This window comes from Falco peregrinus, chromosome 8, assembly GCF_023634155.1.
Source record: "Falco peregrinus isolate bFalPer1 chromosome 8, bFalPer1.pri, whole genome shotgun sequence".
Lineage (NCBI taxonomy): Eukaryota > Metazoa > Chordata > Aves > Falconiformes > Falconidae > Falco > Falco peregrinus.
Genome location: NC_073728.1, coordinates 796081 through 810531, shown reverse-complemented (window position 1 = coordinate 810531; position 14451 = coordinate 796081). Strand labels below are relative to the sequence as shown.

Genomic DNA, 14451 nt, shown 5'->3' with positions numbered 1-14451 from the left:
TAAATCCAGTATCATGGTGTTTTAGGTGTGGAAATCAATGCATCATAGCAGGACAGGGAGAGGGTGCAGGTCTTCCTTTCAGTTTCCTGTTTTCTAAGGCCCTGTTGAACTGGTCTTTTGCTTAAACTAGTGCCGTATCGCTTCTGGCTTTAAAAATACTTTGTGTCTTAAAATTGCCCTCATATGTATTCCACACACTCAAGTAGAGAACTTAATGCATTGCATTAACAGAAGGGTGTGTATTATATATGGTAGGTAATAAAAATAGCATTCATTTCTAACCCTGAATATTTAATAACTGACTGTCTTAAAATAAAATAAAGCACAAGTGTAATTTTGAAACTACCTTGCTCATTTTTCATGGGGTAAGAAGGATTATAAAATGACAGATTTGGAGTCTCTATTAGAAGTTACTTCCTGTAGTGGCTGGTAAATGAAGCAAATGGTGAAACAAATATGTTTTCTGTGGTTGTAGAAATAAGATGCAATTCTTAGTTATCATATATATCTATGTGATGTTAATAAATGTGATTTTTTTCACAAATTAACTTCACTTTTTCCCATTTCCCTTACTAGCTTTTGCATGTGATGAGCACTTCCGCCTTATAGACAACCAAAAGCAGGCAGAATGGAACCAAGAGGGGGCAGAGAGATAAGGGAAAGAAATATGGAAATTTCAAGGAGGAACAAGAAGGAGAATGGTAGGGAGAACAAAGAGAAGAACAAGTAGGGAAAAGAAGATCTGGAGGAAAAATACAGCATCATTACTGGAAGCAGAAAGAAGAAAACAGGAAAAAAGGGAGAAAGGAAGTAAGAGTAGTGGTTATTCTTACAGGGTTTAACAATGTGGTGGGGTTTCGTGGGTTTATTGTTTTGGGGGGTTTTGCGTGATGCTAAATACAACTATGTACTTAAAATATTAGCAATAGAATATATTCTGTTTGTGATAGTTTTGTGACAATGTAGGTTTTGGTTTGGAGGTTCTTCACCGTAGTGCTTGACACAGTGAGTAAAATCCATGTCCCCTTCCTTAAATGATGAAGAAATGCTGTTTTGAAAATTGTTGCGGTTTCTGTAAATTACCCTTGCAGTGAAAAAGGAAGGAAGTCTCTTAGTATCTTGCTGCTTGGCTCAGGAGTGATCAGAGCCTTCTAATGACCAGTGAGTGGAGGGGACATGCAGCATTCATGGATGTCAGATACCAATTTTCTGCACTCATGTCTTGACCCTCAGTAGATTCTAAACCATAGCAGAAGTCACTCTGTAATCATCCAAGCAGTATTTGTTGCCTTGACACCTCTTTGAAGAATGGTGTGTGGGTAGACTGATTCCCTGTGCTCACTGCACAGTAAGAAGTAGCACTGAAGTCAGTATTTAACATGCAGGAATTTTGTGATGCCAGTTGTCTGTCACTTCTGCCATAGCTTTTTGTGTCCCTCTGTACACATGGTAGGGACTGTCTGCGCTTGCTGTCCTGTGCACCTAAAATTTGAATCTGGAAAGTGACTGGATGCAGGGCATGGGTTGCATCAAGTTGTACATGTGTTGCAGATAGAAGGGTTGAATGATACCAGACTTCCATTCAGTAGCCAGAAGAGGAGGAAAAGAGTTCATTCTGGATCCATGAGTTTAGGGTGTCAGCACAGTAACATGAAAGAGACATGCTGGTGAAATTTCATGGTCATGGACTGCCAAAATGCCTGTTTTCAGAAGCAGCTGTTGAACAAGATAAAACAAGCCACTCCTCCTCTGCTTCTCAACTGACTGTGGTTGGAACAAGGCTGTGAAACACACTGCTCCTGGTACTGAATTTCAGTTTTGCCTTCTGATAACAGAAATAAAAAATTCTTGTACTTCAGTACATGCTGTATATATATGGAAGAGGGAAAGGAGAATTGGCAGAATATAAATTACGGCTTTCAGCAGCTCAGGTGTACCAGTGAGGAAGGAGATTCTGTGGTGTTTTGCCCCAGGCTTTGTTGCTGATGGCTCTGTCACATCAGTCTAGTTTACTTTGTGCTGTTACATACGTGTGTATTACTGTGGTTGCCCGCTCGTTATCCAGAAGGTGGTAGGTTCAAGAGGAAGTCGCGGTGCTAACAGCTGCAGATGGAGCGTACTGTATGTCTGATGGCCCCTTTCAGCTCCGCGGGGCCCAGCCTCCCTCCGGGGGGCACCGCCGCGCTCCGCCGGAGCCCGCCTGCTGGCAGAGGCGGCGCGTTCCGCGGACGCGCCCACAAACCGACGTTCTGCCGCTTGCCGGGGCCGGGGGTGCCGCCTCCGTCCCGCAGGCCTCGGGCTGGCGGCGCACCGCCCTACGGGGGGGCCCGGCGCCGTGACACAGCGCTTGGGCTCGCGGCTGGGCGGGAAACAGCGGGAAGCGCTGAGCGCCGCCCGCGGAGCAGCTGCCGGGAGAGGGCGCGGGGCGGGAAGCCGTGTGAGAGGTAAGAAGGGGGGGCCTGGACCGGGGAGGGCACAAAGGAGGGCTGCGGCGCCGGAGCTCGGAGCCTAAACCCCGCTCCTCCCGGTACCGCGGGGCTCCCCTTGCCCGCGGGGCTGCGGGCTGTGCCTGGGCATTCCTTTGTGCTCCGTGTTTCTCCATTGTTCTTAAATATTTCGGCCTAGTAGTGCCCTGGTCAATAAAACTTTTCAGGAGGAAATAGTAATTTGATAATCTTATTTGCGTATTTCATGAGATTTTCCTTCTGTAAGGGTATATCGCAAAATATAAATGAGAGACGTTGATCCATCGCTGTTCTGCCCGCTAGCGTCCTGCCGGCTCTAGCGGTGCGTGCCCGTGAACCGCGGCGGGCTCGGGCCGCGGCTGTGTCCTGCGCCCCGCCTGTGTTTCTGCCGGGTGTTCGGCATCATCTGGTTTTACTGGGATGGGGATCGTCCGCCCCTTTTCCTTCTTTGCATTAGGACGCTGGTTTTTTGCCACGCTGTTTTATAAGTGGCCTATGAAGTGGTAGAGGGATATAAAGACGCTGCCGCAGTAAGGGGCTGCGGGTGGGCAGGATTCCCCTGCTTGGTGGTGCTGGGCGGCGGGGGGGAAGGAGGAGGAGGTACGGGTACCTGGCAAACGCAGCACGTGTTGAGAGGCCTTGAAGGCTTTTCGAACTCAAGCTGGAAATATTTGGAGTGAACAAAGTTTTCCAAGAGTGGCAGCAACACAGTCTTGAGAACTATTTGAGAGGCAGATGAAGGAATTTGTGCCAGATCTTGCTTCAGTTTGATTTGCTGATGAAATGACTATGTACACCTGGTGTACACACAGATTGCCCCTAAATCTCCTAAAGCAATTATTTTTAAATTCATTTAGTTGAAATCAGCTCTAAGTGCTGGATTGTCATAATTTCAGTTTGAACCTGGATTACATAAGCTTGTTAGTTTAGACAGGGTCAGTTTAACCTAAGTTATTCTGCTAAATTTAGTTGATCAAAGCATCTTGATAGGGCTTTAAAGTAGCTTTTAGCTAAATGAATTTAAAGTCTGATTTACTGTGAAGTGATATAATTTCTGTGTAGCTGACAGGCTGAGGTCTGAAGCTTTTTGATAGCAGCTCACATGAAGAGGATGTCATGGCACGTGGGATTTAGTATGAGAAGGAATGTGAAGAACGATTACTAAGCTATGGGAGAGTAAGTTTGAATACAGGAAAAAGCAATCTGACTTTTTTTGTTTTTGCAAAGGCTCTGACTTGTGACCTGGGGACAGGACACAATTCAGGATTCCTGAGTTCTGTCAAACCTCGTTTCCTAAGTGGGCATCTGGATTTGGGGATTATATTTTCTGTCTGCCCCTGAACACAAAAACGCAACAGTCTCTTCTCTGTGCCGCCATGTGCTGTGATATCCTCTGTGGTTTATCTGCTGAGCTGTGCTCCCAGATGCTTCAAAGGCTTCAGGTTTGGAGGTTCTGTCCCTACTCCCCTGATTTTCCCCTGTGCTCTCTCATGTAGAAAGCTTTGCTGCTTCCAGCTGCTCTAAACAAAAGATTAAAGACCTACCTGCCCATTTGGGCAGAAGGCACTGAAGCACCTTTTTACCTATATAACCTTCCACAGGCAGAAAAGAACTGCCTAGGCTATGCGGAAGTTTATGTAGTGGAAGGGTGATCAGTCTCCATTAAACTTCAGTTAAGACTGAGTTGCTTGTGCAGACCCTATTTAGGCTGAGCGCTATTACGTTTTAGTTGACATTTACTTACAAGGGAGGCTTTAGGTTTTTCCTATGCCAAATATGAAACATAGTCTGGTAGCAAGATATGACTGGGAGTGGATGGGTATTCCACAGCTTCAGCTTCGTTGTGAGGCTTGTGACAAAGGAACACCACCTTGCTACAGCCAGAGAAGAATGAGCCCTTGGACTGCAAATCAAGGGATATGTGTGAACCACTGTGCTCTCTCCACTGAAAGTTGTGGTAAGTTACTGCAGGGACTCGTCCCACCTACAATGGAGAGAAGAAAAGATCTGAATGTTTGAAAGACACAGAAGAACTTAGGGACCTCTTGAGGTCATCTAGCCCCATTTTCTGCTCAGACAGGGCTAACTTCAAATTTAGACTGGGTTGTTCAGAGCTTCTGCCAAATCTGGGCTTTGTTGTAGTCTTGTGTTTGGAGAAGGAAGTAAGTTTTGAATTTATTTAAAAGGAAACTCCTCTTTGCAGAGAATTCAGGGCTTCCAAATATCTGTTGGGTGTAATCTTATTACAAAGATTGTTGTATTGAAGATTCAAGTGTTACTAGCATTTGCTTTCTGCTTTCAGGCAGAGAGACTGTTGGTTCCAGCAACATGGAGGAAGTTGTCAGCTTGAAGTTCCGTCAGCAGCTTCTGTTCATTGATGAAAATCTGGTGGCTGAAGATGTAGCAGCTTTAAAATTTCTCTGTACTGATTTGCTTCCCTTCAAAAAACTAGAAAGTGTGAAGTCAGCAGTGGACATCTTTCAGCTTCTCATGGCTGAAGAATATCTGAATAAGGAAGATACTTTCCTGCTAGCTGAACTCTTATACAGAATTAAATGTCACTCCTTGCTCAAGAAACTTGGTTATACCAAAGAGAAAGTGCAAGAATGTCTGCATGAGAAGGGAAGAGTGTCTCCGTACAGGTAAGCTTGCAGTGTGGTTCTGTTCTTTCCATTACTGCCATCTATGCCATACTGTTTCCCTTTCCATTTTTAAATTCTCAAATTGCTTTTAGTTTGTACATGATCTTCTGTTCTGCTTTTATCTCGCTGTATCTCTGTTACAGGCAGATGCTGTATGAATTGTCAGAGAACATTACCAATGAGATGTTGAAGCACATCATATTCCTACTGCAAAACTGTCTTCCAAAGCGACGGATAATTTATGTATGTGAGGAGAGAGCCAAATATGTATATGGGAGGGGAAACAGGAGGGAAAGTGGGAAAAGTATTTGGCAGAATAGGGCATAATTGCAACTAGACTAGTCAGTATTTATAAGACGAGCAAGGAGGAAGCTGTTGACAGATAAGTGTGGAATTTGGTGCTTTGTGCCAAGGTCAATCGCTGACAGTCCACGGTCTTGCATTAGGTCATAAAAGGGTGACAAATAAAATCTTTCCCTGCTTGAGCTGTGTGTAAAGGAGATTCACGTCCATATATGTCATTGGTTCCATTTTACAGCAATAAAGCCTTCTCAAGGCCTAAAGCCATTAATATGGTTTGGGTGAATCTGTTTAATTAAACAAGACCCTACCAAATTATAACGCAAACATGGAGCTTTCCATGGAGCCACATTTCCACCTCCCACAGTGATGTGAAATTGACTGTTTGAATCTTGTTGGGAGGAAGCAAAGCATATAATGACATGATTGTTTGAGACAGACAGGCCTGAGACAGGTTTTCAGTTCCAATGAAAAATAACTGTATTTTACCCTCTCCTTTTGGCTGCCAGTCTGCTCTGGATTTGCTGATTTTATTGGAAAAACAGGGCCTTTTAACTGAAAACAATGTACAGATGCTGGAGGAGGTCTGTATGAATGTTTCACCTGATCTCCTGGAAACAGTAAACTGCTACAAAAGGACAAAAGGTGAGAAATTCAGAGTCAGGGAGTAGGTTCACTGAAATGCAAGAAGCACTAGAAGGGTCTGGGTAACACTGCCTCAGGTTTCCGTGTGTGCATTGCTGGAACAGGAGCTGGAGTGGTATCACTCATCTTCACACACAAATTTGGCATTAACAGTCCCTACCTTGCATTACTTCCGAGCTGAATTCCAGTAGGGACATGCTGGCATACCTGAGGCCACAAAGAGCAGTCCAGCACATACAGAACAGGGTGGGAAACTGAAAATCTATTTATAGTTATGTTGCACTTCTCCATTTCCCCATGAGTAGTATTGAGATGATGATGACTGTCCTGTAAAAGGCACTTTGTGGTGTATGAATGTACAGTATGACAAGGCAGTTGCCTGCTAAAAAACTGGAGAGGCAAACTCTGCATGTGTCCCCAATACATGGTATGTTTTATTACTAAATGTGTGATTCACGTAATCAAGGGTTATAATGCAGTTTGTAATTTCCCTTCATCTAACGCCCTATGGGGTGACTATAAGCATACTGGGGGAAAACAGTTCTATTTCCATTTATTTAAGCACTGGGAAACAGACTCTGGGAAGTAAAAAGCTACATCTCCCCAGTAGGTGCAAGGGCACTCAGTGTTTCGTGAGTTCCATTCCCCCATGCTTTTTGAGTGTGTTTCGAAGTTGCTTTCTGTTTTAATACATCTTTCAGTAGGTATAGATCCACATTTGCCTAATGTGCAGATTGATACTGGCTTAACTAAAAGGCACTTGGCTTCTCATTTTGTCTCTTTCTGCTCTTAGTGCCTCTGCCTCAGCAGAACACTCTGCCAGTCAAGGAATCTTCACTGTTTCACACTGGAGACATCAGAGTATTCACTTCCCCACAGGTACACTGGAGTACATACTGCCAGCTTGGGTTTTAGTGGTCTGGGGGGTTGTATTTGTTCAGCATGTAAGGAATAGAGCTGCATATAGTATTAAACAGTGGTTTATTAAAAGTATTACTATTGGTCATGTGCAACTGTGGGGAAAAAAATCATGTTAGGAAGAGAGATGAGCAAAAAAGCTAGACAGGTGTCTTCTAGAGAATGGATCAGTCACTGCTGATCTGTTCAGTCTGATCAACACTAAATCACCTCTGAAGGCTAACGCTATACTTTGATGATCAGTTCAAACTGCTGCTGCTAAAGGAGGTGTCCGATTTGCTCAACGTACCGTACTAGTCCTTGATCAGTTAAACTCCTGCAGCTGCATGATGAATCAGATTGGGAAACTTACCAGGGCTGTAATGGATTTCCTTTTTGAGGAAGAGGGGAGGAAGGTAGGGAGTCTTAACCCAGTTCTGAATGAGGAAAACCAGTGACCTTTCTAAGGATACTTCCCTTAAGTGAAGCTCTAGTAGACAAGAGCTTAGGAAAATGAGCTATTTAGTATCAGAAGGGTTTGCATTACTGCTGCTTTGAGCTATTTTTGCTATATGTGTCCAGAGGGTTTGGGGAAGCCGTCATGCATTGGCACTTGGTGCAGTAAGAAAATTAATGTAGTTTTATTAAGCAAACATATTTAAAAGAATTTTAGAAAAAGACTTAGAGACTGTTTCCATAACCCTGATGATTATGTTTGATTTTCTCTTTAAAATTATGAGAGGTTATAAACATTTTCCATGCTCTGTAATAAACCATTGACACTTACTGCTAGAAGATACCTCTTAGGCAGGACTAGAATCACTTAGTTACAATGATTCATGCTCAAATAATTGGCTAACCAAGAGGATTGATACGGGACTGTGTTGAGACCTTTATTTTCTTTGTAGTGACTGCCTACCCCTATAGTGATAGGATCATTTGGAAGTGTAAGAAAATTCTGTGCTGTTTCCCTTTATCCTTGAGAGAAAATAGAGTTGTTTCCAGCTCTGTAAGATTTGCTCTAAGTGAGGAATTCCTTTGTAGTTTCACTATTAAATGCTTTGCTGCTCTTAGGAATTCAGTATTTTTCCTACACACTACTTAAAGAGCTTTGTATTAAGGCTATATTGCTAAAAATAACTATGAAAACTCATTTTATATAATAGTGATATTTAACATGGTGTTCCTCCTCCTCAAAAAATAGGAGACCTCGATCAAATCAGTCAGTTCTAATATCAATGGTAAGAATTTCTGATAATGTGTTTGGTTATTATTACCTTTATGTTTAATGTTGCATTCCTTTACTTTCTCTAGAAAATTTCTACCATTTGGTTTAATGCAATGGACTTACCTTGTTGTCTTCTTGGAAGGGTCTTTTGCTTTCTGCACAAATAGATTTGAAGGATTTTTGCTCTTACATAAAAGAGGCAAGAGAAAACTGGTAAATCATGTGTACTTTGTCGGGCATTTACTAGCAACTACTCAATGTGCTTTCTGGGAAGTGAAGTAAGGGCTGGTCCTATTAGAAGCAAAGAGGTTATTTCTTTCCTGAAAAAGAAAAACAAGTTTTCTGTTTAAATATCCCTGGGAGGACAAGAGAATGAGACACCATGACTGTTTATAAAACTGATGGGTTTAATTTTTGGGGTGCAGGATTTTACCTCTGACTTCTTTTGCTGTATAGATCGTGATGTTGAAGAGCCAGGGAGTGTTGCATGGTAGAGATGGATGTTTTGAATGCTTTAAATAGTGTATGATTCGTACAAAAGGAGACAAGCATTTTAGGGCATTCAGAAGGAGAAGTAAATAAAGCAGCAATAAATAAAGTTACATTTTGGATCTGTTTTCAGAGTTACATCTCTGAAAAGATTCTGTAAAAATAACAGTGGTTAGTTTGCATCCACCTTGTATGACTCTCTCAAATAGACCAGTTGCAAAGTACAGCAGTACAACATCTGTCAGCTCTCTTCCTCTTCTAAGCTCTGTTGGTGCAGCCTTGCTCTGAAAGTTTGTCTGAGAGTTTTCAGTGACTCAGGAACAAAACAAAACAAAAAAATCTTTAATGGGAGCTTCAGTAGTAACATTGGAAATCCTTGTAATACAGTTTATTTCTAAGCAGATTTCCAAATGAAAAAATCATTTGAACGTTTCAGGTAGAACCTAATCTTGTACCATGGATATCTTTGTTCCACAATACCAATACAAATAAAAGCCTTGCCTTTTTCATGAAAATATGTATAATAAAAATAACTGGAGACATGTTCAAAATAGATCCTTTGACTATGATGATGCTATCTCATATGGAGTAATTACTCCTTTTAATGAAAACAGGATTTAAAATACAAAAAGTGCTGCATTGAAGTTAAGCTCCTTTTCGTTACGTCCTCCAGTACTAGATTTCTCGTCATAAATATCTATGCTTGGGTTTTTTTTCTAGATAACAAAGCAACTAATCTTACACAAGGCTTCTCTGAAATAAACCTGGAGCTGCCAGAAGAATTCAGCAATGTAGAAAATGAATCCAAGGTTTGGGACAATCTCTTAAATCCTTCTTGTTGAATACCTGGGTGTGTGGGGTCTTCATCCCTGTAATGACATTTATCATACAAGGACATGTGAGATGCCTGCGCGTCTCATAAAGTTTTTTGAGTTGTCTGATCAACTGGAGCTTTTCAGAGAACATTTTAACCCTTGATGTTATCCACACATCATTGTATCTTCTTATCTTCCTGATACAGGCAAACTGTTTGGCATTCTCTTAAGTTATGTATTTTCGAGACGGCAGCAGAATGTGCAAGACACAAACAGTTTCACAGTTCTCTCTGGATCTGGCTTAGAAAAAGGTTCAGGCCATCTTGAAATTTGATCAGGGGTAGCATGCAAAGACCTCGTGAGGATAAAAGGTGGCAAGAGTTTTTGAGTAAGCTGTTGCAGGCATGTAACAATCTTTCTCAATAAACCAGAGGTCTTGGTACAGGAGAAAAGATCCATTTTGTGAGTTCCCTTCTTAGAAGCTTTATGTGCACTTTTTAACCTTGTGCAGCAGTGTAACCACTGGGTTCTCCCTCTGGCTGTTTCCTTCTGATGAGCATGGATATTGAGGGAGCAATTTCCTGCATTTGTTTATAACTATTTAACTTCTTGATGTTCTGTGCTGTAATATATCTTGGTATCACCTGATGTTCAGGCTGGTGTATCAGAAATACTTCTTACTGCTGTTGAAGGGGCTTGGAGTGCTGCCTTCGGTTTGTTCTCCTAAAATGCACAAAAGCAGGTGTTTGTTGCTTTTCTCTAGTGAGCAGAAAGGAACTGGAGTGGTGGGAGTTTTTGATTTCAACCCAAGGTTGGACTTGAAGAGATGGTACTTGAAATTTTGGTGACTTTTCAGTTTTTAAAACGTTCTTTCCTAACAGTGGGAGGTAACTTTTAAGTCTTAGCAAAACTGGTAGTGCGGGCAGGTTTACACACTTCTGAGATCTCTGTTCTGCTTGCATTACTTTCCAGTGGATCACTGTGAACCACCTGCTCCAGGTATTCATCAGCACTCTTGAAAAAAAAACAACTCAGATGTCTAGCATCCTGTAGTTTCATTGTCAACCCTCTGCCATCTGAAGTTAAAATATTGTTGTGACATTGGAAACAGCTGGGGACTTCTGTCCCTATCACCAGTTCAGATTGTGCAGTTTGGCTGCTGAGTCCTTCCTTTTGCATACAGATGACCAACCCAGCTGCTAAACCTGTCCTCTGCAGTATGATAGTATGGTGACAGTGTGCTTGAGGCTTCATCCATGTCTTTTCACACAGGGAGGCAACCATTGAGTTCCAGCTTTCCAAAAGTCACTCACAGTCTTAGGTACCTCTAATTTTTTGATGCCAATTTTGAGACATGTTAAGGAAATCCAAGTAAGTTGAATAAATTCATTGAGGCTGTAATCTTTTTTCCTCTCCTTTCTACAGAAGATGAAAAGCTACAAAATGGATGGACCACACAGAGGATTTTGTCTTATTATTAATAATGTTAACTTTGATAGGTCTCTTCAGGAGAGGAAGGGTTCTTGCAAAGATGCTGGTAAGTTACTGAAGTCAGTTTTTTGAAGGATTAGTCTCTCTGTTTACCCATGTGAGTTGATTGTCTAGTATTGCTCTATATATTGTGCATATTTTAGGTAGTTAATACTCTTAAAGAGTAAAATGTTTGGGATGTGTTATATTATGTTATTTGTGTCTCCTAGGGGAGGAAGGATTAAAGGATGAGTAACCACTGAGTTTCTGATGCAGTTGGATCACTCTTGGATCCTTTTAAGAATCTCTTTACTAAGCCTTTATCTATATAGCTATAATGAAGAACAAAAAGTAAACCATCATTCTACATGATATAATGCAAAATTCCATAACCAAGCAACTCTGTGCATACTTCTTGTTTTATTCTGTTCATTCTCTTTATCTCGTGTGTGAAACTCTAATCGTCAAAACTGCAACTGGAAAATAATAATATGAGGAAGGTTTTGAAAGATCTAATCTGAAACTTGGGGTGGGGAGGATTCCGCGAGTTTTCAGGTGTCATTTGTGAGCTCACTCTGTGTGTCATCATACATTGTGAAATGTCACTGTATTTTCTGAAACTTGTCTACAAAAACTGAGGAACTCCTATGTTTGAGCTGATGCTACCTTTTTTTATTCCAGTTAACCTTTAGTTGATACTAGTATGAGGATGAATCTGCAGAAGTGTCAGGCTGTGAGGTCTTTCAGATTAGCTTGCATGGTGACTTCATGAAATGTTTTTCTACTGCATCATTTTTTTTCTTTTATATTTTAATTACAGGGGAACTGGAGCAAGTATTCACATGGCTTGGTCTGGACGTGAGGACTTACACTGACCTGACATCTTGGGAGATTAAAGATCTGATGCGAACTTGGCAGCGTTTGCAAGATCACAAAGACAGGGACTGTTTTATATGTTGTATTCTATCTCATGGAGAGTCAGGAGCGATCTACGGGAAAGATGAGGAACTTGTATCAATCCGCATGATCATGTCCCACTTCACGGCTAAACAATGTCCACAACTGGCTGAAAAGCCCAAACTCTTCTTTATCCAAGCTTGCCAGGGAAAGGAGATACAGTGTCCTGTCTATGTTGAAGCTGATGCAAGAATTCCCGATTTGTCTTCCATGCAACAGAGTGTTTCTCCTTCTGAAAGTATTCCCGAAGAGGCTGATTTCCTCCTAGGCATGGCCACAATTGATGGATATGTCTCTTTCCGGCACATTCAGCAGGGTGCTTGGTATATTCAGGCCCTGTGCAGCAAGCTACAGTTGTTGGTACCAAGGTAAGTAAGTACTTTGCTTAGCTCTTCCATGAAAAAACGGGAGGAACTTGCCCCCTCCTTTTTTTCCAAAGGCAAATTCACATAGGAACCCTAACCATCTTCTGAGGTGGACAAAAAAACCAAAACGTTAAACTGATGATTTGTTTGCTTGCCACTGATAAATTTACCTTAACACTGCTAGTACCATAGAGATAATCTGGACAATGCAAAGTTTATTGTAAAAAAACCTCAGAACCTCCTATCTGTATTCTCTAAGGCAGAACAATCTGTTTCTTGAGTGGATTGAGGTAAAAATACTCTTTTCCGTTATTTTTTGCTGGTTGAATCAAGCAAGACAGAGTAAAAAAAGGTCTTTTGTATTTAATGTGACTGAAATGAGAACAAAAGAGAAATTTGGAGAAAAAGATGTGGGTTTTGTGTTTTGAATATTTATACCGTATCTTCTAGATTATCTGGGAAGTGTTAAATGGAGTGCCATCTGCTCATTAATAAGTAATTTTTGTATTTTTGCTCTTCTTCTGGCTGCAGGGGTGAAGATATTTTGTCAATTCTTACAGAAGTTAATGAAGATGTGGGCAGACGTGTTGACCGCTTGGGGACAAAGAAGCAGATGCCCCAACCGGCATATACCTTAAGGAGAAAATTAATATTCCCGATACCTAGAAACCCTCCTCCTTCACAGCAACATTGAGGTTTTTAAAATACATCCTTTTACCAGCACATCTCATTTAAATGCAGTTTACCACACTACCTGTTTTAAAGCAGTTAGCCAGAATCCTGAGGAACCTAGCTTCAAGGCAAGGGCTCATAAATATCTTGGACAAACAAAACTGTGAAACTGGAAAAGACTGAATTAAACAATCCATGTGCCAGCTGTTTACATCGTCTATATATTTTGAGTTATCAGGGTTGGGAGAAGAATGCTTTTATTGTTTTAAAACTGTTTTGTACCTGCACAGACTGCAGATACAGAAGTGTTTTTCTGACAGCATAAGGGTTACATGTAGCCTTCCATATCTAAACCAGGATTGTTAATGGTCTGCTTTAGGCCCATCATGTTTTATTTTGCAAGCTAAAACTGTTAAATCCTGCCCCTAATCCACTAGCAATGTTCATAGAGGAAGACAAAGGTGGGGACAAAGGGGAGAAGCTTAAGTAGTGAGTGGAAGAGGATTTATTCCATCTTTGATTTAAATTACATTTAACTTAATGGGGAAACAGTTAACTATTGACATTAGTAATTTGTTCCACAGTGCACACTGAGACTGTCTAGTGGCTAACATAAACCTTGTTCAGAACAATGAGATCTTTCAAAAACTGAGTCAAGCCAAAATGCTGCATAGTATTCCCTCTGTGAAACCTTGTGAACTGTCATTTCCCCATCACTTCCGGAAATAGAAGTTATGATGGAAGATTTGCACACTATGAAATATGGCATTCAGCAGTGTATCTGTATAGGTTTATCAGATTGATTAACTTTGTTAAGTATTAAATTTTTGGATTATTGTTTCTTGCTTTAAGACCCAATAGGTAGCCATATGGGAAACAAGGCTTCTTGTTGATTAAGCTTCTAACAGAGCATTTTGTGAGTTAACTGAAATAATGTCATGTTTTTTATGAGCATTTACTATGTCTGTCTGTCCTTCCTGTTTGTGACTGCATTAAATTCATACCTCTTTTTAAGAGCTTGGTGAGATAAAAATTATGTGCTAGTGTAAGGTTTATCTGTGTTTCTGACTGGCCCCTGCACCTTGTCGGGCTACATGAATCACCGGGGTTTTAACTGCCTCAGGGTTTAAGCTGAAGTGAAACTTATTTTGTTTCAGCAAAACACTGATTGTTATGTATGATTACTAGCCACAGGTTAGAGTGACAGTTTGGAAGGATACTGCCTTAATGCAGTTTTTAGCTTGCGCTATCCAGGATTTTTAGGAGGGGGGTTTTGCATCATGCAGAACATTGAAATGCAGCAAGTTTGCCAAAACATAATGGTGAACTTTTATCGTGATGGAATTCATGGTCGCGTGATCTCATTGCATTTTGAGTCTTCTGAGTTGGTATGGCTGCCACACTTGAAGTTACATTTGTGCCACAGATAGAAAATGTTGTGTCTGTTAGTAGCATATATAACACACTTTAATAGAATGGTGGAATTTCTGGCTCGCAATTACTGTT

The 14451-nt window shown here is 41.2% G+C and overlaps 1 protein-coding gene across 6 annotated transcripts; it reads left to right on the top strand.

Moving 5' to 3' along the window:
• Positions 1–498: 498 nt before the first annotated feature.
• On the top strand, positions 499–13959 carry LOC101918719 (caspase-10). 6 transcript variants are annotated; one of them, XM_013305557.3, is made up of 11 exons: positions 888–2444; positions 4296–4422; positions 4768–5107; positions 5251–5350; positions 5917–6052; positions 6846–6931; positions 8154–8190; positions 9387–9475; positions 10907–11018; positions 11772–12276; positions 12805–13959. In XM_013305557.3, exons 2-11 carry the CDS (start codon positions 4356–4358, stop codon positions 12965–12967), a joined length of 1635 nt encoding a protein of 544 aa, XP_013161011.1. In that variant the 5' UTR covers positions 888–2444; positions 4296–4355; the 3' UTR covers positions 12968–13959. The 6 variants fall into 6 exon arrangements, with proteins under 6 accessions (XP_027633374.1, XP_027633373.1, XP_055667477.1 ...); XM_027777573.2 differs by lacking the exons at positions 888–2444; positions 4296–4422 and adding an exon at positions 499–810 and having other exon boundaries at positions 9387–9457; XM_027777572.2 differs by lacking the exons at positions 888–2444; positions 4296–4422 and adding an exon at positions 499–810.
• The last annotated feature ends 492 nt before the right edge of the window (positions 13960–14451 follow it).

What these genes read in the sequence shown, in the direction of transcription:
- LOC101918719 (XM_027777572.2), top strand. Translation starts at nt 699, where the DNA reads ATGGTAGGGAGAACAAAGAGAAGAACAAGTAGGGAAAAGAAGATCTGG. An exon ending in CTGCTACAAAAGGACAAAAG is followed by an intron (nt 6,053 to 6,845) that starts GTGAGAAATTCA and finishes TTCTGCTCTTAG; the next exon opens with TGCCTCTGCCTCAGCAGAAC. An exon ending in GGGTTCTTGCAAAGATGCTG is followed by an intron (nt 11,019 to 11,771) that starts GTAAGTTACTGA and finishes TTTTAATTACAG; the next exon opens with GGGAACTGGAGCAAGTATTC.